General features: G+C 38.4%; 1 protein-coding gene across 1 annotated transcript; it reads right to left on the bottom strand.

The window, feature by feature from the left end:
* Positions 1–3,321: 3,321 nt before the first annotated feature.
* Positions 3,322–4,932, bottom strand: LOC117568673 (amidophosphoribosyltransferase). Its single transcript, XM_034249479.2, is given in 2 exon segments — positions 3,322–4,808; positions 4,810–4,932. Coding segments are annotated over 2 exon segments (1,413 nt in total). The 5' UTR covers positions 4,918–4,932; the 3' UTR covers positions 3,322–3,503.
* Positions 4,933–27,376: the final 22,444 nt, after the last annotated feature.

The following is a 27,376-nucleotide window of genomic DNA, read 5'->3' as shown; positions in this document are numbered from 1 at the left end:
GTACTCGAAGGGTCAGAGGAATGCAAATGGCTTGCAAGGAAGGAGTCTTTTGTTTATTGGTCTAACACGACGTTTTAGAGCGACGTTCCTTTTGAATATCTTTGGAAAGCTAAGAGACGGAAGTTTGATTTGCTAATGAACTGAAAGGATGTCCTGACTGCAAAACTTGTACGTCGTCCGGACGGAGGGAAAACAACCGCATACGGTTTGCTCAAATACATTGACCAGAAAATCACATTTGATTTGTTGTTCTCGATTGTTATTCTTGTTGTTCTCCTTAGTTGTTGTTTGCTTATGCCTTGTCGTTGCACTGTGCAGCATGTTTAGCATGCCAGGCACGTTTGCGTGTTGCCAAAAAGGACATCGAGCCGGTCCTTTTGTTTGCCTTTGGCAGGTTTTTGGCCTGTCACACGACCTGTTGCATGTACGTCAAGTGTCGGATAATTTCAACGTACACTTTACGATATTTAAATTAAATTTTTAGCGGCAGTCAAGTGGCGAAAAATATCTAGATTCGAGATAATCAAGAATTGCTGTTGCCATTTCATTTGCATTACCTGGCCATAATTTACCAGACACACACTCAATAATAAGCTTGATTGTTTATATGATGCTGAGCCGTCCTTAGCTCGGGCCAGGCTTTTTATTAAATTGCAGAAGTGACTGCCAAATTTATTGCAATTTTTTTTTCTGTTCTTCTTGGCGCTAACCTTCAACCGTTACCGCTGCCATTAGCCAAGAGCTGTGCTCAGACCTCCCCCCTTTTTTGTCTGTGCTTTTGTTTTTGAAGTAGGCAACATTGTGAAAGTGCATGGCGAAAACAGAGAGACAGCTGAACAGAAAAAAAAGGAAAGAAAAGCGAAGCGAAGAAATAACATGGGGAACTTAAGTAAACATTAATTTACATAACTTCTGTGCAAATGACGACAACGGGCAACGACGATGGCGATGGCGATGACGATGGCTCCAGTCGGATGTAAAGTGGGGGAAGGTAACCAGCACATCGTTCCCTTCTCCTCCTCCTTCTCTTACTTCTCTTCCTCAGCCGGATCTGACAACGGACGCGGGCGTCAGCGCTCTTGTAGCCCGGCGTTATTAAAAAATTTAAAGCATGTTTTGTGGCACGGCAAAGGGATGAGCTGAAGCACAAGAGGAGCAGGAGCAGGCACAAAACACTGGCAATATGGCTCTGCTTAGTTGTCACCGCCCTCAAAGTGTAGCTTCCTCTCTCTCTTTCTCTCTCTCCCTATCTTTCTCTGTGTGTGTTTGTGATCGACGGCGCACATAAGCAAGCTATGTATTTTTTTCTCAGTTTTGTTTCATATCCTTGTAGCAGCAACCGGCGTGGATTGTGTCAGAGAAGTGCCAGCGTCTGTTTTCAATGTTGCCAGCGTCATTTCCTTTTGTAGCCACTTGTGTTTGTGAGTGTGAGAGCGAGTGTGTGTGCGGCAATGGGAAAATGTTAGAGAAAAGTTGCAGAAACTAACAATTGGCTTTAGAGACTTCGTGAATGCGCTGTAAACTACGGTATCAAAGGTAAATTGAAATTGATTTATTTATATTTTTTAATATTTTTGTTTTTATTAATTTGAAGTTGAAATTAAATTTAGATAAATTGAAATAGAATTTAGGATATATTTGAATATTGATTGATAAAGATCACATCAATTCCTTGAAAATCAAACTGTTTCGATAAGATGGACTGTTATTTTTATAAAGTTATGTATACACACTCAAGTTTTAACTGTTTTTATAGTTAGCATATGATATTTGGTATATATAATCAATATTTGAATAGGAAATTTTCATTTTTTACATGTAACTTATAAAATATAAAATATAACTCATTAAGCTATTAGACAAATAAATGATGTTCTTCATTTTTGATTATTAGTTTGATAAAACATGAGTAAATAAATCACTGTATAGTAATATAAAGATCACAATATAATAATAAATACATTATTAACTATTACTAGGATAATGATATGTTCATTATGCTTATACAATCTATCAAGACTACGCTGGGCTTTCGCACCCTACACAAGAATTAATCAAGCGAGTTACAATGACAGCGCATATTATTTTCTTCTTCATGTCATTACCAGAGCGCCAAGCCGCACATCCCCTGCTATACAGCCCCCTTTCCCCATCCCTACTCGATGTGCCCCACAATGCTGCGCAGCTTAGCGAAATTGTTTGCGAAAATACAACACAATATTCAAGAATAATGATGACATTGTTGACTTCAGTACCCCGCGCGTCATAAAAAAAACACAGCAAAAAAGCAAAAAATACATACACAGAGAAGAAAAAGAAACCCCCACATAACCGCAAGGACATCTTCCGCAGGATTAAACGCCCTAAACGCCCCGCTTTAGACACTGCAACGCCCTCCAAGCTGACAGAGAGCGACAACAGCAGTAAGATAGAGAGCGAGAGAGAAAAAAAAAGCAAACACGATTACCATATTGTATGATATGCGGCTATAACCGGAACCGTTGCCCGCTTTTGGCAAACAAAGTTTCGAAATATAAATTGAAATGAATTGAAGTTATGGCATTAGACAGTTTTCGAAATTATCACGCGATATGCAGACATCTTTCCCCCTATCCTCTCCCCCATCCTCTTTTAACTTTATCCTCCTGTTCGTCTTTCACACACATAATTAAGTGCTTGGATTTGCATTTAGAATATGTTGCATACTTTTCAGCGCCATCGCTTTTATTGTTATATGGGCATTTAAGAAAATGCGTGCTTCAAAGACTGTTAGCAACTTCATAAACTTGAAAGTTTTATTATTTGATTCTGGTAAAATGTTTAATAAGAGAAAATACAATACTCGATATTGTAGAGAAAATTCTTTTAATCCGCACTCTTTAAAGCATGTTCATAAGTTAAAAATTCGATTGTTATTATCCTAATTAAGTGTTGTCATACTCAAAATCTCTTCTCTGAGAAAATATTCTTTTTCACAATTTTTTATAACAAGCGATCACAGCATTTCTAAGGCGTTTCTTGACTAACCTAGCTGGTTAGCTCTTTCAACAGCTGGATATTATTTGTTACTTTCTTGTTCTACTTCAATGGCAAATAATTTATTTCGATTTCTACAACACGGTTTCATTTATTAGTTTCCTAATAAAGTGTTAAATACTTCCTCGTCTTCACAAAGTTTTCCCTTTATCATTTAATTAAAATTATTCTCTTATTTATTTCATCTACAATGAAACGAATTCATGTGAGTTGCTTTCTTTCTTGGCCCTCCATTAATTACTCTTTTCTGTCACAATTTTTATGACAAAATATCGCAAATTCCCCAACGTTTTCGTTTCAATTTATTTTCTTCCTGTCTTAGATAATGAGATAATTTAATTGTTCAATTGCTTAGCTTCAAATTAACACATACAAATAATAAATTGTGTTGTCAATTGTACGCAGTGCGTTTGATGAGTTAGTTGCTAAACTTAGACTTAAATGATGATACGCTCCACTCGCGCTCTCTACCAGCTAAGCTCCTCGGGCAGTCCGCCAGGATACTCGCCAGTCAAACAGGCAGTACAGTAGCCTGACTTGACCGGATTCACATGAGATTTGTTCATCTGGACTGCGGTGACGAGACCCTCTACACTGAGATACGCCAAGCTGTCGGCTCCCACATGATTCGCCAGTTGTCCGGCATTCAATTTATTGGCAATCAGCTCTTCGCGGGTGGGAATATTGATGCCCATGTAGCAGGGATACTGCAGCGGCGGACTGGCAATGCGAATGTGCACCTCGGTGGCTCCCGCATCGCGGAGCAGCTTGATGATGGGACCAATTGTGTTGCCACGCACAATCGAATCATCGATCAACACGATTCGCTTGCCTTCCACATTCTGCGCCAGAGCGCCAAACTTCTTGGCCACGCCCAGCTGGCGTAAATGGTTCGAGGGCTGAATGAAAGTGCGTCCCACATAGCGATTTTTGCAGAGCACCTCGGCAAAGGGCAGACCCGACTCTCGCGCATAGCCATGTGCTGCTGCTGTGCCCGATTCTGGCACCGAACTTACAAGATCCGCATCCAGAGGTGACTCCCGCGCCAACTGGCGACCACATTGCAGACGCGCAGAGTAGACCATCTGACCCTCGAACATGGAATCGCTGCGTGCAAAGTAGACGTACTCAAAGATGCAGAAGGCCATGCGCTTGTAGTCGGGACGCTCCACAATGTCCACGGTGCGATAACCGTTGCGGGACAACTCGATGATCTCTCCCGGTTCCACTTCACGCACGTAGCGTGCTCCAATGGAAAGGAAGCCGCAACTCTCGCTGCTCACCACCCAACCCTCGGCCACCTGATCCTGTATGTTCGCATGTCCCGCATCATAGGCGACAATCTTGCCCAGACACAGCGGTCGATTGCCATAGGAATCGCGTACCGCATAGATCTTGTCCTTGTGCATCACAACGAGCGAATACGAAAGCGGCGCCAGTGTCATAAAGTGGCGTATGCGTGCCGGCCAATTGGGACCATCGTGCTCCGACACATCCTCGGGAGCACAGCACAAGGATTGAGCAATCAATTCACTGTCGCTGTGTGTCGAGAGTCCAACGCCACGTTCGAGGACTTCGCGACGCAGCGACTCGCAGTTGACCAGCTCTCCGTTGTGGGCAATGGCCAGAGCACCGTGTGCCGTGTGGACCACAAAAGGTTGGCAGTTGACCACCTCGGAGGCAGCCGCAGTGGAGTAGCGTGTGTGACCAATGCCCAGGTTGCCCTTGAGTTTGCGTATCGCTTCGTCGTTGAAGATGTTGCTGATCATTCCCCATGCCTTTGTGCACGCTAAAGTTCTTGGAGCTCTTGCCCAAACTTGTCACAATGCCCGCCGATTCCTGGCCACGATGCTGCAAAGCCACCAGGCCCAAGCAGATCATCTGTGCGATGTCAAGCTGGAAAAAGAAAAATAAAAAAAGTTTATCAGAAACACGTTTTTTGCGGCCTCATGGCAACAACAGCTGACACACAAGTCGCGTAGCGTCGCGTCGCTATCGGTCACAATTAAATTGTGATCCCATATTTTCCTGTTATTTTCCATTTCATTACAAACAAACAACAATAACAACAACAACTGCGAGCGATGACAACGCAATTGATTGCATGCTGCATTGCTGATTACAAATGCGATTGCAGATTACATTAAGAGGCATGTGGATGCTCATTGACGTCACAAAATAGGCGTTGGCCCTAGCCTCAAGACGGGGCAAGGCAACAAAGGGGAGGAGGTGGAGGAGAGGACGATGAGACACAAACACTACTAGTTTATTAATGACCCACTTGCGATCGCATTACGCATACAGTGAAGCTTTGGCAATGACAATCACATGGCAAAAATGATGCACATAATCACGTGATCAACTGATCTTTGCGGTTTTTGCCAGTTCAATGAATTAAAAGTGTAGAAAATATAATGATATTTAATAACTTTTTCCAATGAACGTGTATTATAATGAATCAGATGATCTTAGCAACAAGCTTCAAGAAATTATTGAGATAAAGGTAGTTCAATAAAATATTTCAAATGAAGCAGAAATATTTCCTAGAAAGTGCGTTGAAGTTGTTACCAAGATCTGTTAATAAATAATAGATGACATTTATTTATGTAATTAAATTAACACAATTACTCATTTTATTTTTTCACACATTTGAAGGAAAGAAAAAACTAGAATTACTTTAAGCTTTCTTTTAAAATATTTTATAAATCTCTAATAAATCTTCTCAATAAATGTTTTCAATCGGGCAAAACATATTTGAAGGGGATTTAAAAAAAAATCATCAACCTTGAATTCAATATTTTTAATTCAAGTCAATAATGATTATTGGCTCTGATTTATTGATACGGTTTAAGAGGGGAATAATCAATAATTCGGAACCAATAATCATTAACTTAAATTAAAAAAAGCATGTTTAGATTTGTATTTGAAAAAAGTACTAAATATAAAACCAATTGAAATTCTAGAGTGATAACAGCTAGATTGCTTCCTTGAAAATTTATATATTTGTTCCTTTGAACAATTTGAAATAAAATGAAATATAAATTCAGTTCAAATTGGGAGTAATTAACTTTTAATTATTTTGTAAAGCTTCTATATCAAACACTATTATATTATAACTTTCATTTAATTTCATTAATTTTTGTTCTTCAGAGTATCCTTTCAAATGTTTCCTTGTTGATATTTGTTTCATTTTCTGTTTTAAAACTTACCTGGGTGGGATATTCGCCACAGGCAATAGCACCAAAGACGCCACATTCACAAGTCATGCCCGTGACATCTTCTCCTTTGGCCTGAACTGATTTGTAAATCTTGTCGGGAAACACTTTTGGCGATGTATTTCGCCTTGAAACTGTTCCAGCCTGGCGTTGGCAACAGGACTCTGCATCAGCTGTTGCAGCATCTGATGAATTACATTTAATTTGAATTTTATTCTTATATATTATAAATCACAGTCAGCTTTTGCACTTACCACAGAACTTTCCACAGTCACTTTGGGCCATCTCGTTTTACGAGTCTATAAATATTTGAGTATTGTACGAGTATGATTCGTTCACTGCACTCGAAGTGAATAAATAGTTGATCGGCGATTTGCTTATGTTTATATATACAGTATTAATTTGAGTCACTTTACACTTGGCACGAGATCAGTAGTTGTGGCTTTAGCTTGGATTGTTGGTTGTCTCTGTTTCACGTCTGCATTGATTGAATGCCAGTGGAATTGTGAGTGTTCAAGTTACAAGCGCGTCTAATTAAAGCTTCAAAAATCGATTCATCCATATGCATATACATATACATACATGTGTGCAGTATTCATAATCGTAAATATAAACATGATGCTGATAACTGCGACGATCGCATTTTCAGTTCAAATGCTCGCGAACAACCGCAGTAAATAATTTGATATTGTTTTCTCAGCGAGACAAATCCAATCAATTCATATCACATAAATAAACAATTTCAATATTTAGCAAAGAATGCGTCCAGCCAGCAAATTGTTCTGTCACTTCCTTCGAATCAATTAAAGTCGTCAAAAATTCGCGAGAATGTGAATAAACTTTAGCCGCATTTGACAATGAATTTAACTGGGTGCTTGGGTGCACCTTGTCCCACTGTGCATCATAATTGATTTGCATTAAGCTGCATCAATCTGCATTAATGCTACTCTCGAATCACAAAAACATTTGTTGCTCTGGCCTTATCACTCAATTGGAAAATGCGTTCATTGACGCATTTTACTTAGACGCAACTCTTGCGTAAACAATAACAGATTAACATTGTATTTTTCTTCTTTTTGCCAATTAATCGACACTCAACTCAATATTCAGTAAATCGGCTATATGTAGCAGCATTATCAGAGGAAATTTTTGCCCCCCTGTGAAGTCAAAGAGGGTCGATCGATAAGTGATGCCGCAAAGCCTTTTGTCGGCGATATTTCCATGCGGATCACACGATTGCGATCATGCGAAGCTGTAAACAAAAACAAAGCGAATTTTCAGTGGCTGAGTATAATGAATTTTGAATACGCTACTCAAGGTGAATTTTAATTATTATTAACAAATAAATCACTTTACTGTACTATCATTATTTTTATGTTCATATATCTTGAATATTTGCTTAGCGAAAAAGCTAAAAGATTTTGTTTTAATAATTATTAATTTCTTAAAGAAATATTTATTTAAAGTTCCAAACAAAATATTCTATCTCTATTTCAAAATAGTGTATTGAAAAAGGTTTTCAAATGGAATGATTTCTTTTGTAAAATAATTAATAATAGATGCGTTGTTTTCATTCGTTATTATTTTTAACAAACAAATTTGTTTACAAAATAAAACTAAATTATTTCTAATCATATTTTAATAAACATATATTTTTACAAAGCATCTAGAGAATATTATATTCTTCGGATTATCTTTATTTTTGTAATTTGTATATGTTTCATATTAAAAACGATTCTGCTATTCGACACTTTTCATTGCAATAATTTGCAATAATTTAATAGCGATTTATCGCCAATTGTAAGTCGTCTATTATTAGCACGCGTTAATATATTTGTAAGCTCATCTTATTTATAAACAACATGTTTACTTGTATGTGTAAGCACAATTATTGAGTTGCTTAGCAACTTCGCCAGACAGATCGGTCGATCGTTGAATTGATATCAATCTGATGCAATAGATGCGACTGTTGCCATAAGTCTCCGAGTCAGTCGAGGCTGCCAATCTGATAAGCCTAGGTATATATATAGGGTATAGATTATAGGGTATAGAGTATCATCGAAGCCAGACAGACATGCAATTGCCTTGCATAAGAGCTTTATTGGCCAGACTTTGCGGTGTGTGCATGTTATTAGTGAGAGTTATTTGAAGAACGCATTACCTTCTCTTATTGTTATCAAAGACGAAAAAATACCAATAAATAAGCAACAACAGCTACAATAAATGAAATGCTAAGCAAGCAAACAAACAAAGATAATGAGATGCCGCATAATGTGGAAATGAAAATGGCCAATGAGTAGTGAGTAGTGAGTATAGTGAATAGTGAGTGTGTGTTTTGTGAGTGCTGTGAGTAGCAAGAAGAAAAATGACCGACCAAAAACGGACAGCCTGGATGGAGGTGGAGAGAGAGAGAGAGAGATTTTTCCTGGTTGTAGGGAAGTCCCCACCAAATGTGTAACCACTTGAATTTCATTTGGCGAAAAGCTTTATCGAAAATTATGCGAACGCTGGTGACTTTTGGCAAGTGGCAGCGCCACGGGTGACGGCGACTTGCCGCCTCTTCCTCTCTTCCCACTCCTGCTGCCAACTCCCAACTAACTGCTTAGAAGCCTGATAAAAATCTAGCACACACAACTAAACAAACAGATAATAAAGAGGAAAATGATGCTCCGGCTGCTGCTGCTTTTGCTCTTTGGCTATTTGGCAAAACTCAACCACACACAGCTGGGTTGTGTGTGGATTTTTCGCATATGTGAAACCCCCCGCGATGTCCAGTTAGCTACATATATAGTACTCGTATGCTGGACGGGGGATGCGGATCGAGCCTTGCTCTGGCCTCGCCTGCTGCCCTGGCTTGGCCGCCTCATGCATAATTCAGCAGAATTCTGAATGATTATTCTTTATGGGACTGTTTATTTCTTTTGACCATTTATTTCAAGTTGGTTCGTCGCTGTGCGATGCTTTTTTTTCCATCTCCCTCCTCACAGTTTGTTCTTCTGCTTTTTTTTGTTCTTTTCATTATTTTTATACAGTTTCCAGTTGCTTGCGCTCGAAATGATTTTGACCAACGGTGACGCAAAAATCATCAAATGGCCACAGCGCCAGAGTCGACATCAGCATCAACACACTCACACACTCATACACTCACTCTCTCACAGATAGATAGCTTGCCATCTGCCTGCTGGCATGTGTATTGTCTATTGAACCAAAAACTTTCCCCAATCCAACTCCAACTCCAGCTCCATGGACCAGTGACCAGTCCAGTCCATCGACCAACCACACATAACTGTCCCGCCCTTCTCCCCTTCTCAAACTCCATCTCTAGTCAAGGGTAATGTCCAATGCTGAAGTCCTTCTTTTACTCTGAAAGTAGCTGCGGGGCTGCGGCGCTTTCAACGCATCATTTGATTTTATTTCATGTCCTAAAAGTGGCCAAAAAAAAAACAGTAAGGAAAACAAACAGAAAAACTGGAAAATGAAAATAAAAAATAAATTTTATTTGTTTTTGTGGTCGCCGCAATTGAATAAAATGCTCTTCTAATGCAAGTCGAAAGGGCACTTTTCGATATTATTTCTGCGCCAATAGAAATGGGGCAAAACCATAGAGACTCATGGCCACATACTTCGCTGCATGGGAATAACTTCATTATAGACTGCTACACCTTCCTATAGATGTGGATATTGTCGATAGATAAAGGTGGCACACCCTGAAAAGATAATGTGCATAGTCTCCAGACAGCTTTATTGACCGATTAAGTTGAACATTCAAAAAACATGTGGGAAGAAATAACTGAATTATTATAGCCCCGAGGCAAAACAAAACTTAATGTTGTTAGAAAGGTAAACATAATTCTTTATTCGTAGGATTGAATAAAATTTATTTATGCAAACTATCAAATTTACAGAAATAAATTATGGCTGTTAAGATTTCTCACAATGGATTTCGACTCGATCACATATGCATTTAATGCAATTCTGTTGTATCTTGTAAACTTTTGTTGATTTACTTGAAGTTTAAAGTTTATGTTCAGAATTTCTTGGGCGTAAATATTAATTTAGCACTTTTCACTCCAAATACAATAAATTGCACAAAAATTGTTTTTACGAATATCTTAAACGTAAATATTTACTAACCAACTCCAAGCTCTAAATCAAAAAGGTAAGACACAAATTGATTTGAAGAATTTATAAATTTTATTCTTTACAGATATACATTCAAAATATATTGGCTTTAATACACAAACAGGAGACTTATATTCCATAAGTTTCTTAATGCCTAGACGATCTTCGTGTGCCTATATGAACACCTAGATGTTAGATACTTTACGATAAAGAGCCCTTAACAGCACTTGTTTAATCAATTTTTCCAATATATTAATTTATATTATTTTTAATGATAATACTGCACTGTTTGGCTTTTATTGGGTCGAGCACACTGAACTGTAACTTTCTTTTCCAAACACTTATTGCTTATTTCTCGCTCTAAAACCAAACTTTAATTACACCAAAAAACCAAATATACTTTTGCTTACCAACAGTTAGCCGCGTGCGCTGTCCAATCAATGAGAATTTCAATTAAAACTAATTGAAAAGCGCATAAACTTCGTCGGGGATAAGAGTAAACAGAACCAGTTCAAGGCAAAGGAAGAACAAAAGTAGAAGAACTTTGATGGCCAGGCTAATATTGAAAGGGCAGTTTCTTGGATCTACTTCAATTTGGCAGTCGCTCTCTACCTCAGTCTCAGTGCCAGTCTCCATCGCAGTCTTTCATCTCACTCCATCACATTCAATTTCATCCCATCCATTGCAGGACAGTTCGTTTGGCAACGTTTTTAATTCGTTTACGTTTATTATTTATTCCGCGGCAAGGACAAAAAAGCGGCTCCTCAAATTGTTGCTGCTGTTTGTCTGTATTTGTGTTTGTATTTGTGTTTGTCTTTTGGCATTTCTTTATATACCATTTGCATATACTACAATATATATATATAAAGTATTTTATGTAGCGTCGTCGCTCAAAAATTTTCATTTAAACTGGCGTTCCTTATATTTTTTCAACAGATTTGCATAACGAAGCTGCTACAACAACAACCACAAGCTGCTGCTGAGCTGCCTTCTTCTGTTTTTGTGCTGCTTTGACGAACTTTTAAGTTTGAAGCCAAAAATATATTTAGTTGCCATTTCCTTTTGCCTTCAATTTGTGTGGCGACGCGTAAGTCGCCACGCCCACAGCGACGACCTCTAATTAATTTTCCAATAGCTCACCAAGCAAATAAAGGTAGTAGCTGTCCAAGATTGATATCAGTATCCACAACTCTAGTTGTATCTGAGTGTAAAGAACTAGCTCAGAATTTGTGTCAAAAGCGCCACCTCGCATGCCTAATGAACGAGGAGACAACACTGACAACAGATCGCTTCCCAAAACTGATTGATGTGTGTCAGCTAGAGAGGAACGTGCTCCCCGAAAAAAACAAAAACCAACACATAAAATCTTAATAGCTTTCAATTTGTGGCGCATTAAGCGGCTGGTAATTGATATACAAACAGATTTCAACTGGGACTGCGACTGGGATTGCGTCTACATGTGTAAGCAAGAGAGTCGAGAGCTGAAAGACGACGACACCCAGTGAAACTCGTTGGCAAGTTTGGCAAGTTAATTAAAATTTCAGAAACGTAAATTGAATTACGAACACAAATTGTAAGCAACTCCAACGATGCGATGCGATGCGACTCGACTCGACTCGACTCCACCAACTGCTCCAGTTACGCGTGAGAATTTCTGCCACACTCTCTTCATGTTCTCTGCATAAAATTTCAATTCCAAATCGAAGGGAACCACAAACCGCAACTACATAGTACAAAGAAGAGAAAGAGCGAGAGTTGTAGGGAAGTTGGTAGCGACACATTCCCAAGGCGGCTGCTCAATTGCAGCCAATAATCATAAAATTTAATAAAGGTATTTGGCTTGACCGTTAACGCAGCTCCAACCCCAAGAAAGTATGAGTGTCTCTTCATGCTAGTCTATGCATCAGCATCGGCATCGGCAGCGGCAACAGTGGGTTAATGTATGCAAAACGCATTCAAATTTTATGTATCGCCCGCTACGATCTCCCTTCAGTCGTCTATCCACTTACTACCTCGTAGCAACAACATAATTCGCTCGCCATTTGCCTTTGACTACCTTTTCATGTGAGTCGGAGTCGGAATCGGAGTCGAGTTGAGTTCATGTTGTTGTGCCACGGTCAGTGGCAGCGCCACAAACAGCAACAGAGACACAGTTTTGCCCATCGTCTGCCAGTTGGTGGTACTTTGCTGCGCTATCTTGCATGCTCTATTGAGTTTTTTGGGCAACATTCATTCGTGGCTTTTCGACTCGTCGTATCTATGGCACTTAACGGACGCGGCCTTCTCTGCATGTAAATTGCATAGTTTGAGACACTTTGGGTCACCTAATGAGGGCGATTTTAGCTCGCTGTCGTCTGGCATGAGAATGAGTTGCTCACAAGTCACCCCGCTAGAGTTCTTTATCAGTTTCTTGCTAGCTAAGAACATATCTAAAAGCTATTCTATGTCAAATGGATTCATCACGGAAATAAAGACATTTTCACTGATTCCAATCTTGTAGATCAATGAATTATTTGTTAAAGAGCGATCATGCAATCAACAATGTCATATAATTAAACTATAATAATATGTAAGATACGATATATGGTATATATAACAAAAATATTTATTTTCTCAAAAAGAAAATTTGTTTAGTTTTCTGTAAAAAGAATATAGTTGTCGTTAGTACACATTTTCGTGCTTTTAGTCAGAAAAAAATTATTCAAAATTATATACTTAATATCATAATAAAGATAATAAAGTTGTTGCAGCTTATATACTAAATGATACAAATTTTATTAAAAAAAACTATTGATTTTGTTTCCTCTCCAATTAGTGCTAACAAATAATCATGAGAAAAACGAGATCTATCCACAATTGACTTCTACAAAACAAACTTCTTATTTTTACAATTTCCAAAGTTTTAAAATGGAATGATGATGATTTAAGAAAGTAATAATGTTTACCTACAAATAGTAATTATATATAATGTTTACCAAATGATTAAGCAACATTAAACATCGATCTCAAAAATATATTGTATTTCATTAGTGTTTTACACATTATAAGTACATATTATTCGTGCCATATATTATAATTTTTCTTTACAAGTTTATATTCTGCAGAACAGAAACATAAACTCAAAAAATTAATTAACTTGTCTATTGGCCTTTCTGTATTTGTCTACATTTGAATGAAATGTGTGAATTCTTAAGTAAATTAATCCATAAGTAGTTGGTAGTTTATATGCAGATTGAGTGTTAGCTTGTAAACAACTTCTACAAAGATCTTGAATACTATAATTTCCAATCGCAGAACTTTCACAAGAAAAAATCTCGCATATGTTTAAAGCGTTGTAAGTTGCTCGCGTCAGCTTTACAGACAATTGCACTTTATGAGCCGCAAATCGCATCAATTATAAGATGAACTCGGTGTTCACAAACTTTTACAACTCGAGGCTAAGTTTTTCGGGGGGCAATAAATCAAATTTGCTGCGAGCTATAAAAATGCCACACATTAGCACAACAAAAAGACTCCTTAGACACTCCACTGTAATAGTTGAAAAAAGAAAGAAAAAGGACTCATCCCTTCGTCGCTGAAGTCGTAAATCTGAAAATCACTTGTCGCGATTCAAGTTCTTTTTTTTTTGCTGTAACCTCAAAGAGGCGCATTAAATTTTACGCATTATTTGAAGATGCCATTGCCGCTGCCGTTGCCTGTTAGCAAGGACAATGGCACAAAGGATAACAACGAAAAATTAGGCACATTTGCGGTCAGGGATGTCAGCTTGTCAAATGTTTCGCCATCGTTCTTGGGGTTGGGGAATGTTTCATTCCACTTCATTGGCGGCTTTTGTAACATTTGTTTGTGACGTTAATTTATACAATAATTGTGACAAGGACCAAGAGGGGAAGTTTCTTCCCTCTCGAGTCAAAATGTAGCATAAACGACGACGCGAAATTTGACTAAAGATCTTAATACGGATTCGCTTTTTGGCCATTGGCCATTATGCAACTTGTCTGACGTCATTTTAATGGAATTTTAATGTATTTGTTTTGCCAGCCACATACATGTTCTCTCCTCTCTCTCTTCTCTCTCTCTCTTCGAGAGTGTGTGTTCACTTTGCTCCAAATTTATTCTAAATTATATTCATACAAATGTTAAAAAAGTTGCACGTTCCACAATTTACATAGCACACACTTATACGTATGTGTCTGTGTGTGTATATACTTTGTGCCACATGAATATTGAAAACGTGTGTGGCGCCTCCACTCTACACTCCCCACCCCTCTCCCCTTCCCTCCTACCTTGCTCAACTTTCATTACGAAACGCATCTCATATGAAAAAGTTTTGCGGCTGAGTGACAAAAGCCCCTGCCACGCCCAGCAGTCGCCACTGGTGTTAAAAGCCAGGGGTCTGCATATATTAATATCCCAAATGCGAATGCTACACACAGCTCCTCACACACACACAGGTATCTAAGCAGAGAGAGCTGCAAAAAAAAAGCAACAACAACCAGAAAAAAACATTAAAATTTTCATGAAAAATGTCATCAACAAAAGTTTGAAATGCAAATAATTTTCGGAGGCTGTTAGCTGTAGTTGTTGAGTCCGCTGAGTGCTCTCAAGGCAGACAAAGGCTCTGCAGACACACACACTCGTACAGAGAGACAGACACTTCTGACACATCATTTGAAATGCGTTAGAAATGTGATGAAAAAAGCATAGCTCACTTTTTGGGGCCTTCTGCGATTCCTTCTATTCATTTTTTGGCACACACATCACGAAGCACAAAGCCATCATCATCAGAGCTCCGGCATTAGAATGCATTTAGAAACGCATTTATCATCAGATTGGGATTTGTATTTCGCTCACATGGCAACAAGAACCGCATAAACCGCATTGCAAATCCCCAGCACAATCATTGTGGCAAATCCTCGCAGCAACAATTCTGATCGATTATGATTGATGTGCGATGTGAGATATATAAAAAAATCGCAAGCGAATTGATGCAATTAAAATTCAAATTAGAAAGCAATACTGTTAAGGGAAAAGGCATACGTGATTTCATTAGCAAATAGCAGCAAAATGTGAAATGAAATCAAAGACAAGATGTCCACGCTTGGAGGATGCTTCGACTCTCCCCCATTTGCAGTGTTGTGCTTATCCTTATGGTTTTTGTCTCTTCACTCTCCACTTGGCTGCACTCAAGTGTCGCGACGTCGCCATTAAAACATTCGCCACGCGCACTTGGAAACATGGACACAAAATCCGCATCCGAATCAGAAACAGAAACAGAAGCATAAGCAGAAACAGCATCAGAGCAGGCAAACAATATCTGAGTGGAGCAGAGAGACAGAACAGTTATAAAAATGGCGTCTTAAGTTAGTTGACGACGCCCCCAACTGAGCTGGTAAGTCATTAACTTGGCTCAAGAGCTTTTATCTCGCCACTTGAGCGCATCTCCCAACCATTTGAGACTCCTCCAACTTCTGTCCTCTGCGACTCTTCGGCTTACTGTCATTGGCAGCGCCATTTTGCTCGCTCTCTGTTCTGTTCTCTGTTAATTTCTATGGGGCAATTACACGCAACTGATAAGCACACAAATTGCAGAGAAGATTAAAAAGCAGCAACAGCAACAGCAACGAAGAGTTTTATGGTTTGCACAACCGACTGACTGGAGCCAACATAAAACTCATATAATTTCATTGAAATTGTCTTAGAGAATCAAAGATTTATCTACACATACGCTTTGTAATGCGGCTCCCACGAGTCTGTCATTAACTTGAACTCTATCCAACAATTACGCAGTCTCTAATTAAGTTTTATTTATTGCAGGTAGCAAAACTAAACTAATTAAGCTTTAAACATACTCAAATTATTATCAGCACATTCATTATTTTCATTAAAATTTAATGATGAATTATATAATGAGATTTGCTATTGTAAAAGATGGGTGAAAAGATTTTAATAATGATAAATGTTAAGATATTGAAAGAAGGGATAATAATAATAAATATGTATAATCAACAGATCTAGTTAAAAATCATTTCATTACTGAAAGTTTCCTTATCCTTATCTATATTTGAAATTCTTATTTTTTCTTTGAGTTTACCTTATATATGTTAAAAATATTAATATTAATGTGCAGCAATCTGTCTGAGCTCTGAAAGCGAATTGACTTCTTACCCACGACCGCTAATCGTTGCCATTTATATCAATAATAATTTATTTATTTTTCTATATTTTAATTTGATTTAAAATCTAAAATTGTCTATAAGGATAGCATATTAACATTTGTTTATCTATCTTCTAACAACCAATGAACATTATCCATTCTCAAATTTTGCACTCTTCAATCCTATTAACCGGAAATCTAATCTTTTATTGCAGTGTTAATATACAATGTGGGATATGTCGTCAATATTTTCCATTTGTCCGAGTACTTGTAACAATAAATTTACTGCTGAGTTGTCAACAAATTTACGAGTATTTTACGAGCTGTATAAAAATGGCGAAACCGATGTCGACATCACTTTCAGATTGTATAAATTTTGTGGAAAATGATGGAAAAATTCTATTAACTAATTAATTTGAACCAAAGGCCATAAAATCAAATTGTGCCGACGCTCGAACATGGAACATAGAACATAGAATGGCAATGATCAATTAATTTGCTGTAGAGGCGTCGATGGACAAGCGTATCAATTATTTTAATGAGTCAAAGCAGGGGAGTAATGGTCGCTGACCACTGGTCACATTATGATGCACCCCTGCGGAAGCGGTCAAACAATTGACAGTCTATCAGTTTCTCGAGGGGGGAAAACACTTTGTGAGCAATGAGGCGTTGAGGTGCAGAGTCGAACTGAAGTCAACCCTCCAGCAGCTGTTGCAGTGCAATTTTAAACAATTTGAACAATTTGAACAATTTGTTAAGCAATTTGCGGTTGACGCGCGAGGCACACGACAAACAATAACACGACAATAAATTAGATAAATTAGATCGATTCTCAATCGAAGCGAGGGTGACACACCCACAACAACGGGGCACAATTAAAATCAGTTTGACAATGTGTTAACACTAATCGCATAGAACATAAATTAGAGTCATATGTGGGCAGTGTGAAAAGCAATTAAAACGGCGTCTCAAATTTTTAATTGCTCATTAAAAGTGAGTGAAAAGCAGTTGAATTTCTTTGCATATAAATTGAGTTCATTGCAAGCGAAGGTGTTGCAATTGTTGCAATGCAAATGATGTGCTGCAAAAAAAAAAGTTAAAGTTTGCCACAAGACTTGAGGCATGAATAGATCAAGAGAGAAGACTTCTTATATTCTACTTCGACTGGACTAAACGGGACAGAACAGAGTGGGAACTGGGGCATGCCACACGAATTAATGCAGTTCTTTGAATCATTTGCATAATCGCTGTCAACTCAACTCAGAGTTGAACAGTCGTCGGTCGAAAAACCCAAATCGACAATGCAAAACCCAAAATACTCTCACGGGGTAAGGGAATTCATGCAATTGACACACATCATTTCACGCACTGACGCCTTTCAATAAACCAAATTTATCACAAGCGCACAATCTAGCTGCCACACGAAAAACCGGGAGCAGGGAGTCAACAACAACAATTTAAAATCCTTCAGCATATTGAGGATAGTAAGGACACACGCCGCTCGGCACCAAAAAGAGAAAAAAAAAACAGATACAAGTGTAATCAGTCAAGCGTTTTGTCAGCCGCACAGTGACATCATCATCATCAACATCGTCATCGTCATCGGCATGGCAAAGCAAAGGACCATGTCAGGAATCTGCATATCAAAAAACCCATCCAAAAAAAGAACTCTGCGTACCCCAATTTCAGTTCTTCCCTCTCTCTTCTCCGCTCTCGTCCTGTCGCTCGCTAAAAGGGTTGCTGATTAGAGCCCGTTCAGAGTCTGTGAACCATGAATGAACGGCTCAGTTTGCGGTTCGGCTGCGTACCACAATGTCGTTTATCAAACCATCGCAAGGTGTGACAATCAGCTAACGTCACCCCTCCACCTCCTCCTCCTCCTACCCAACTGCAATCCGTTGTAGAATTATTTACACTAATTCCAGCTCAGGCAAAACTCTGGCAGCAACCACGAGTATTTTGTGAATCTCGACGCGTTCTGTTGATGTTTTTAATTAACTTTCAGAGCGCGGGAGGCTTGACAGCACTTTGGTTTGCGAGTTCTCAGGATGCTTTGCATCTTTTTTTATGATAAACATGTCGAGGTGTTGATTTCTGATCCGCATTAATTTGTCAATCACAGTTCGTGCGTTGAGCGAAGATATATGAGTTTTTTATTTACTTGCTTTGCATATTTCATTCGAAATCGAAACTGAAACTGAAATTGTCTATTGACACTTTGTGTATCTCATTATTGACAGCATGAATGCGAAATGCTTGCAACTCAAATGATTAATTAACAAGAACTGGCGCTGTTTTGGTAGTAGCTGCCTCAATCAACATTGCTTCGCATTGCATTGATTCATAAGCCTCATTACGACACCCAAGCGATGTTTTGCTGCGCTGTCCAGGGCGTCTGTTCCTGCACCCAATGAGATATTTTCATTTCCAAGTTGCAAGTTACGGCAAACGAGTACATGGCATTGTTTTTGTGGACTGCTCGACTACTCGACTGTTCGACTGCCTGCCGTCATTCTGCACATTCACAAAATTGATTTCATTCACAACATGCCACGTTTGCCTCATTAAATCATCACTCAGAAACTATCAATGTTCGATTTGCCACTGGCCAACATATGCTTCCAGCCAGCTGCCTTACTGCTCTCTGCTCTCTGGTTGATATTCATGTAAAACTTGGCAGTTGTGAAGCGCAGAAAAATGCAAGTTGCGCGCCAGCGACGAAGACGAGGAGGAGGTAGCGATTCAGACTCAGGGACTTTTGGACTATGGCAGCAAATTAATTATGAATCAGAGAACAATGTAATTACATGAAATCCGATCGATGAACATAACATGGGGCCCAATGTGGCACACAAGGCGCTGGCACTGCTACAAAAAGAGCGAAAGAGATGCCTGAAAATGCAATTGACATTTTTACAACGTTGTAGTTACAATGGAACGCCAACCATGTCGCGATCTCTGGTCAAGAACAGCAGGGAAAGTTTGCCAGCCGAGCAACGAAAAAAAAACATGACAAATATCTGTGACAATCGACTGATTGTTGGGTGCTTCAAGTCCAGCTTCAGCTGCAAGCTCTAGCTCCATCTGCAATCTCGGCTGGGAAACAAGTTTGCGCACGCGTGAATGCCGCTGAGCCAGCGGGAATTGTTTAATGGCGCTAAACGGCCTGTTGTGCCATCGGATGCTCCAGTCAACTCAACTACTCAACAACCAGAGTGTGCTCCCCAGCCAACTGCTAAACATACAGCACACTGACTGCTGTACTAATAGTTAGAGATAAATATCGCAGCGGGTTGGCCAAAGCAACAGCAGCTTTAAGGCTGCCGACGGCGGACAACGCCTACTTTTCCTCTGACAAAAACTGAAGGCAACATCTGCGTGGCATTTCCCAAACATCACTGAAAAAAAGGTACAACTCCGCCTTTTTCGCATTAGTTTGCAAAAGCTTACAGAAAAAAATCAAACCCAAAAAAAAATGTAACAAATAAACATAAAAGGGTTGTCCGCAAATCAAAGAGTGTTTTATTGTTGAAGCCTTTAAAAAAATACCATTATTTAAAGCACATCCTTTTTATGATATATCATGGAAGAAAACTTCAACAATTTTAAAAATAAGCATATCATAAAAAACTTTGATCAGAAACTTTGAATGCATATTTACATTTTTTTCACTATCAATAAGTTTTGCTTCGATATAAAACTTGTAAATATATAAGCTTAAGTTAGCTTAGATTCATATTCGAATTATCTTCAAAATAAAAAAAAAAACAATTAAACATTGCAATAGTTTTATTAAACAGTTAATTTCAGCAGATATACAAAATTGTATAACATTGACAAATTAAAAACAAATTATATTACTTTCCTTTTGTTTAGGAAAGAAGAAAGGTAATTATTTTTCATTATAATCAGGTTTGAAAAGAAGTTTTGGAAACAAGATATAATTTTCAATGGATACAATAAATGTAGAGAGGATATCATTATTATTTTTTATTAAATATTTCATTTCAATAGATAAAAAAAATGTTTTTTTTTTGTTCGATTTATTAGGTATTTAAAGCAGTCAAATAAAATTGCAACTTAAGAACACATTATTGACAAACTTATTCAGACCAAACCTCAAGTTCATATCGTGAGAAGATATTTAAATAAATTGAATGAAATTGACAGATTAAAGAGGACCATATTAAATCTATTTGAAGTGCACCAAAAGCCCTTTCTAAATAAATTTTTGCAGTAAATAATTTTAAGAAGCATCATATCATTATAATCAAATAAACTTTGGACTCTAAATTTTATTAAATAGTTATTTTCAGCAGATATAATAATAAATTTAATGAATTTCTTAGTGCATAAAGAGCATTCTTTAAGGTTGTTTGTGAATTTTTATTTGCTTTTTATGTTTATTTTTATGATGTTATTTTGTGTTATTTTTTTGGGGCATTGGCATCTGCGCATGGAAAGTTTTTGTATTGGAGCTCCTCCTATTTTCAACGCGCGAATGGCGAAGCGCACACTACACGCACACACAGACAGCGATTCCACTGAAAGCTCGCCCCAACTGACACACACACAGTCAAACAAACAGATAGCTGTAGGAGCTCTCACATACGGCAGCAAAAGCAGCTTCGACTATTTTCGTAGCATACTTTTAGGTGGTGGCTGCATCTTCGTAGCATCCACTAGAACAAGTTCGTATTCGTACGAGGATATTGTCGCCGCTCTTTATGTACCCGTAGTTTATAGTATACCATATATATATATAGAGTGGTGTACATATTTATTTACCCAACTGTCACTGCACTGCGGCACGCCCCTTTGGCCGCCCACCTGAAACACGTATATTTCAATTTGTCTGCAGCTTGGAAATTGCTTTTTTGTGCATTTTGTCAAATGAATTTTCCACGTCGCTCACAGGACTTATTTGGAATTTGTTTGCAGCGTCTCTTTCGTTGATTCATACGCATTATGCTTTTCTCTTCTCTTTTTTTTTACTTTGTGCCCCTCATCATCATCCTCGTTTGCTTGTTGCTGGCACTAAAATTCTTATCTCGTCGTCAACTAATTTTGTGATTGCATGCTGCGAGCAGCAAAAGAGAAAACGCTCTGAATTTAAATTGGATTTTTGCGCACATTAAAATGCATTTACATGGTGTTAGTTATGAATGCATATGAGAAAATCGCCAGCGCATCTTCAACTACCGTTTAAAGACCACAATCACAGTCACAGTCACTGTAAATTCTTGGTCACAGTGCAAAACTACACTAAATGTTTACGTTTCCTGAGCGTCAGGCAAACATTGCAAACATTTAGCAATGTTTTCACAATTCTCCACAAAATAATTGCCAACCGGCAGTGAATGGAGCCATAAAAAGACCCTGCCTAGGTCAGCTGACGTGACGACTAGCCACAAGGAACGGCAAACAAAAAAAGAGAAACATACAAAAGCCCAAGAATTAAAAATAAAAAAAAATACAGATACAAATGTAACTCGTACTCGTTGTCCGTTGACGGTTGTGGTTCTCGTTATGTGGCCATAACATAAAACATGGCTAATTCTTGCATGACAATTTCACATTCATAACCCTTTTGTCCAGAATGTCGGTTTAACTGGCCGCCAGTCTTCCGACTCATAATAATGCTCTATTCCCAAGGTAAAATATGATAAAGGTCTTTACGATCATTTTAGGTTGTTTGGGACAGCAAAAAGAACAAAAATATTGATAGCATTTGATTTTATTTGTTAAAAGAGACAGTAAAGAAGGAAGTTTAATGAAAAAATTGATTTAATCTGGCATTTTAATATATTAATATTATTTAATTAATAATTCAATGTCGAAAACATATACATATCATAACATATACATGTCAGTAATACGATATCGAAAACAATTTTTTAGATGCTTATTTAAAAATACAACTTATGCATATTTAAAAAAAATATATTCAATAAAAATAAGAATCTTCTGGAGCGAATTGAAATAGGAAAACTAAAATGTATGTTCTTCAAACAAACAATTTATTCAAAAAAATATTTAAAACGTAAAATATGAAATATATTTTTGGGATTTAAAATTGTATTCAACTAAAAAATATAATGAGAAAAATATTATTCAATGTTGATAACATTTCGGTTGTACACATTTTTTTATAGAGCATTTATTAGTCGTTTTTTTATACTTCATATAACATGCAGAGCGCGAATTTCATATTTTTTTCTACATTTGTTCTACGGCAATTTTGTAAGCCGCGATTTGTGATTGTGCATTTCAAGCGCTGTGTTAATTGTTAATTTTTATGGTCTGGCAATTGGCGCAGCAACAAAAGCTGCGACAACAATCAGATAAAACCAGAACCAGAAAAAAGAACTGAAGGGGAAACGGCAGTGAAAATGAAAATGAACATGGAATGAAAATGAAGAAATTAAAGTGGCGCAGCAAACAATTTGATGGAAAGAAGGAGGCGCCTATAAAAACAATTTATCCGGCAATAAAATTGGGAAAATAGCTTCAAATTGAATTTTCAAAATGCGTGCAACGTCGTTTTATTGATAGACTCTATCAATAGAGGCAGAAGCCAAGCTATATACCATGCTTAGGAAGTAGATGTATGTGGGAACTGTGGAAGGGGAGGCCAACACCCAAAACTGTGGAATAAAAAAAGAACATCAAAGCCCAAACCAGTCAGCGATACCCATTAAAGAAGGCCACTCTTTTTTTTTGGTATTTCTCTGAAATGTTTTTAACCCTTTCACGCACTTACGCAGCTTGAACAAATATTGGGAAAGGGTTGAGAGTGTGCGGGGGAGCGTGTGTTTCAATTTTAAAGTAAATATTTGCCTCCAGGGTGCTTTTGATATTTATTAGCTTTCGGGTAGTGCGAGAAGACAGCACAGCTTTTCGATACCAGTGGCCAGTCAGTAGTGAGTAGTGGACATTAGCGCTAAGAGACTTGGCCGAAAGCAATTTCGGACCATCACTAATGGCCAGGCAATAAATTTGGTACTTTCAAGTGGTGTCGGTGGTTGTGGACTGTCAATTGGCGACTTTGCAGTAAATTCAAACAAATTACAATTATGCCTCAGACTCTTACTCTTACTCTCACTCTCTCTCTCTCTTGAAAGTAGACAATCCTCAGTGGACAGCTGACAAATGATGCTCAGAGCTGGGACGACATTAAGCGATTAACTCGTTGAAGCCGCGCATCCTGGAGAGACTGGGGACGGGGGACAGCTTAACATATTGTTAACGTGGGCCAAAGGCATGTTAGGCACCGATGTCTTAAGGGGATTTTGGTGTCCTTGCCTGATGATGTGTTCGCTGTCTTCGTTCAGTGCTTTGACTATTGACTGTTGAATGTTGAATGTTATATGTTGACTCCACGCTCGGCCAATGACATGCAAATGTATGCAGATCTGCGCTTTTGTCATGTCAACGCAGGCAAATCGAGAGGCAAGCGAAACAATTTTCTAACCAACTCAACTTGTCGCTGGGATTTTCGGTTTCGTTTCGTTTTGGTTTCTTTTCTTATTCTTTCTCTTTTGGGTATAAATTGTAGTCCTTTTTGGATATTTGGTTAAATCTGCGCGCATGTTTCTGGCAAAAATAAAAAATGCAAAGTAAATGCGTAAATCTCTCTAACTGAGAAAAGGGGCCAGCAGCTGCTACAGTACTGTAGATTTTGCAATCTGAGGTCGTGAGGCAATGCTGAATGTGTCTGCAAAGTTTTGCAGGTGCCACGTCTTTTGTGTGTGTGTGTCTGGTCCGATTTCAGTTTCAATGCAGACAACAACGACAACGATGACGATGACAGCGAGACAGTTCATCAACTTGACTTGTGATTTCCGGTTTATTTTTTCCGCTTGTTACTTGCTTTAAAAGCGGATTAGGCTGAGACAAACGCCCACCAAAAGGCAAAAGGCTTAACATGCATGTCTGATAGTTGAGTTGGGTATGCAAAGCTCCAAAAAACAGAGAGTGAGAAGCATTTTAAAGGAGCATATTCCTTCGAATTTCACTTTATATTTAAACTATATTTTAATGCTTTGATCTCGCTGAGTTTTTGTTTTATTTTTGTAATCTCAACAGGCAGCAAAAAGCAAAAGCGTAGCTGCCACAACAGCTGCCGCAGCTTGTTTGGAATTCTCATATATCCACAACCACGTTTTAGAAGCCGCCCGCCCACCTTTCAAGGTGAGTGTGTGCGAGTGTGCAAGAGTGTGTGTGTGTGTGTGTGTGCCGGAAAGCCACCACTCTAGGCTGAGAAGCGCTTTTTGCCAAATGGATGCAGCATCAGCAGCAGCAAAAACAAATTTCGAGCGTAGAAAAAATAAAGCGAAAATGTTTTAACGCTTCGCTGCATAATGACAACAAACAAAACGCTTCATTTAACAAATAATAGCTGCCAGCAGCAGCAGCAGTAGCAGCAGAGCAAACAACAAGAGCAAACGATGCCAGTAAAAACAATTTACGGCACAAAGAATTTTCAACTGAAAAAATAATCGCTTATTGAACACGTCGCCGGGGCAAAGACACACGACAATGCGGACACGCCTACACTCAAGTCCCAAAGCCAAAGCCAAAGGCAAAGCCAAGTGGCACTTGTTCTTTGTGCCACACGGATCACACGAGCGTGCATATTTGGCAATTAGAAATGAATGCCAACAGCCAAGAGCCAACAGGTGTGCCATGCCCCCATTAATTACTCCCCCACTTCGTTCTGTTCGCGTCTCCATCAGCGCATAATTGACGCAGAGAAGCGAGTGCAGGCAACGCATGAGCATTTTGCTGCAACTACAAATACAACTACAATTACAACAAAGGCAAACTACAAGCTGGCCTTAATTAACGACGCGTCGCAGGCAGGCTTACACTAGCCAAGCCGTAATTATCAAGATAATAACCACAATTCATTTATGAGGAATGGCCGCAGAGCACGCAGCAAACATGGACATGGAACAACACATACGCAAGTAGTACTTATGTTCATTCTCCAACTATAGTTGGATATCCGAGAGGTGGGGCCCTTGGCTCTTGCTCTTGCTTTGCCAATTATCCAATTGTTCTATGGGAACAACACCGTGTAATCATTTTAGGCTTATCTCGATATCTTCTTTATTTCATTTTACGAACAAAACAGCAAAGTATCTGCTAGCTACTGCATTATATACTAATTAAATTAAATTAAATTTGAAATAAAAATATTGTTGTTAGTGATGGCAAATTGTAAGAGCTCAGAGCTCTGTACTTATAAATGCAAAATATTTGATTACATAACATAAAATTTTTGGCAAATTTACCTTAACTTTTCCTATTATAATTGTTTAATTTTAATTTGTTTTTTATTTCCTTTTTTAAACAACTTTTTTGGAATAAAATATTTTCCAAGAAATACCTAAGTTTTTTGAATCATTCATTTCATTCTTTTTTGGAATAAAATACCTTCCAAGAAATGCAGTAGTTTTTTGGATCATTCATTTCACTATTCATTTATTTCTTCATTATTAAAACAACTATTTCATTTTACACAGGTTCTTTCTTATTATTTACTGCAAATTCATATGTAATGCAACACAAGTGGTAAAAAGTGCATAAAGGCTGCTTAATATCATTTATTGTTGCTCGCTGAAAAGCGGAAAGCTTTGCCGGATTTCTGCAAATACTTGACCATAATTCATTTGGCGAAACGAAGCCTTGACATGCTGCTACGAAGCACTTGCTGTATACAGCTTAAACCAACTGCAGCAGGGGAACTGTCCAAAATGTTGGAACAAGCAAATTGAACTTGAAGCAAACATGCAACTTCCTTCCTAGCCAGGCGTTTCCTTGGCTTATCCTTTCGTCAAATGGCATGCAAAGCTGCCGTTTTCTTCGAGCTCTCTACTAGACATTTAAAGGCTAATTAAATCCACAACATGTTGACGCCAAAAAAAAACGAAGTATTGTATAAAGGGGAGAGAATGCTAAGCACTTTCCGGCATTGACATTTTTCGCAGTAAGCTGCAAATATTGCGCATACGCCGCGTCTGCCAGCCAAGTTAAGTAGCACGGTCCTCAAATTTATGTAATGTCAAATGTTGTTCTCGTTTTTTTTGTGGTTTATACACAATTAACGAGAGAAGAGGAATGAAAATGCACGTAAGAACAGGAAGCGGCTGTCGGTGATATTTATGACATTTTAAAGGCTGCCATCCGGCTAAGAAAGCGAGTCCTTGCTACGGCTTAAAGAGTCACCTCAATGTGAAAGAAAGCCTTTCCCCGGCCTGTCTGACCAATTAAAAATGCAGCTTTTGGCTTATCGCTCGCGCAACCTTCGCGTTTTCTTTTACTTATAAAGTTTTACAGAATTTCCACGCTTTACTCTCCTCTACCCTTTGCAAAGAAGGTAGTAAAAAGGTGTTGAAACTTTGGCGTAACTTTCTGCCACGGGCGCAAGGAGACGGCTTTAATCCGGCTTGTGCTGATAAGAAATTAATGTGCTTGAATTTATTGGTGCGAGTCGCTGCCTGCTGGCAATTAGCACGCTAATCAAATAAGCCACAGATACTCATAGTCATTCACGTTTTCGTTTTCGTTGTCGTTGCTGTTGTTGTTCTTTTTCTTGTAATTGTAGCTCATTCCTCCAGCTTTTTCGCCACAAGTTGCTCGCCAAAAAGAACATGGCCAACACAATCTCCAGCAAAGCAAATAGCTGCAGTATACCTATCGCTATCAGATTCAGTTTAACGACGTTGAAATCGTTAATCGGTTGCGCTTTTAGCCCTGCTATCGCCTTATACAAATGTTTCACATTGCTTGCAATATTGTAAGTGCAACCCATCACAAATGAAATCACACACATCCATCG

This window comes from Drosophila albomicans, chromosome 3, assembly GCF_009650485.2.
Source record: "Drosophila albomicans strain 15112-1751.03 chromosome 3, ASM965048v2, whole genome shotgun sequence".
NCBI lineage: Eukaryota > Metazoa > Arthropoda > Insecta > Diptera > Drosophilidae > Drosophila > Drosophila albomicans.
Note: the sequence above shows the minus strand (reverse complement) of the source record. Positions and strands in the feature narration are given on the sequence as shown.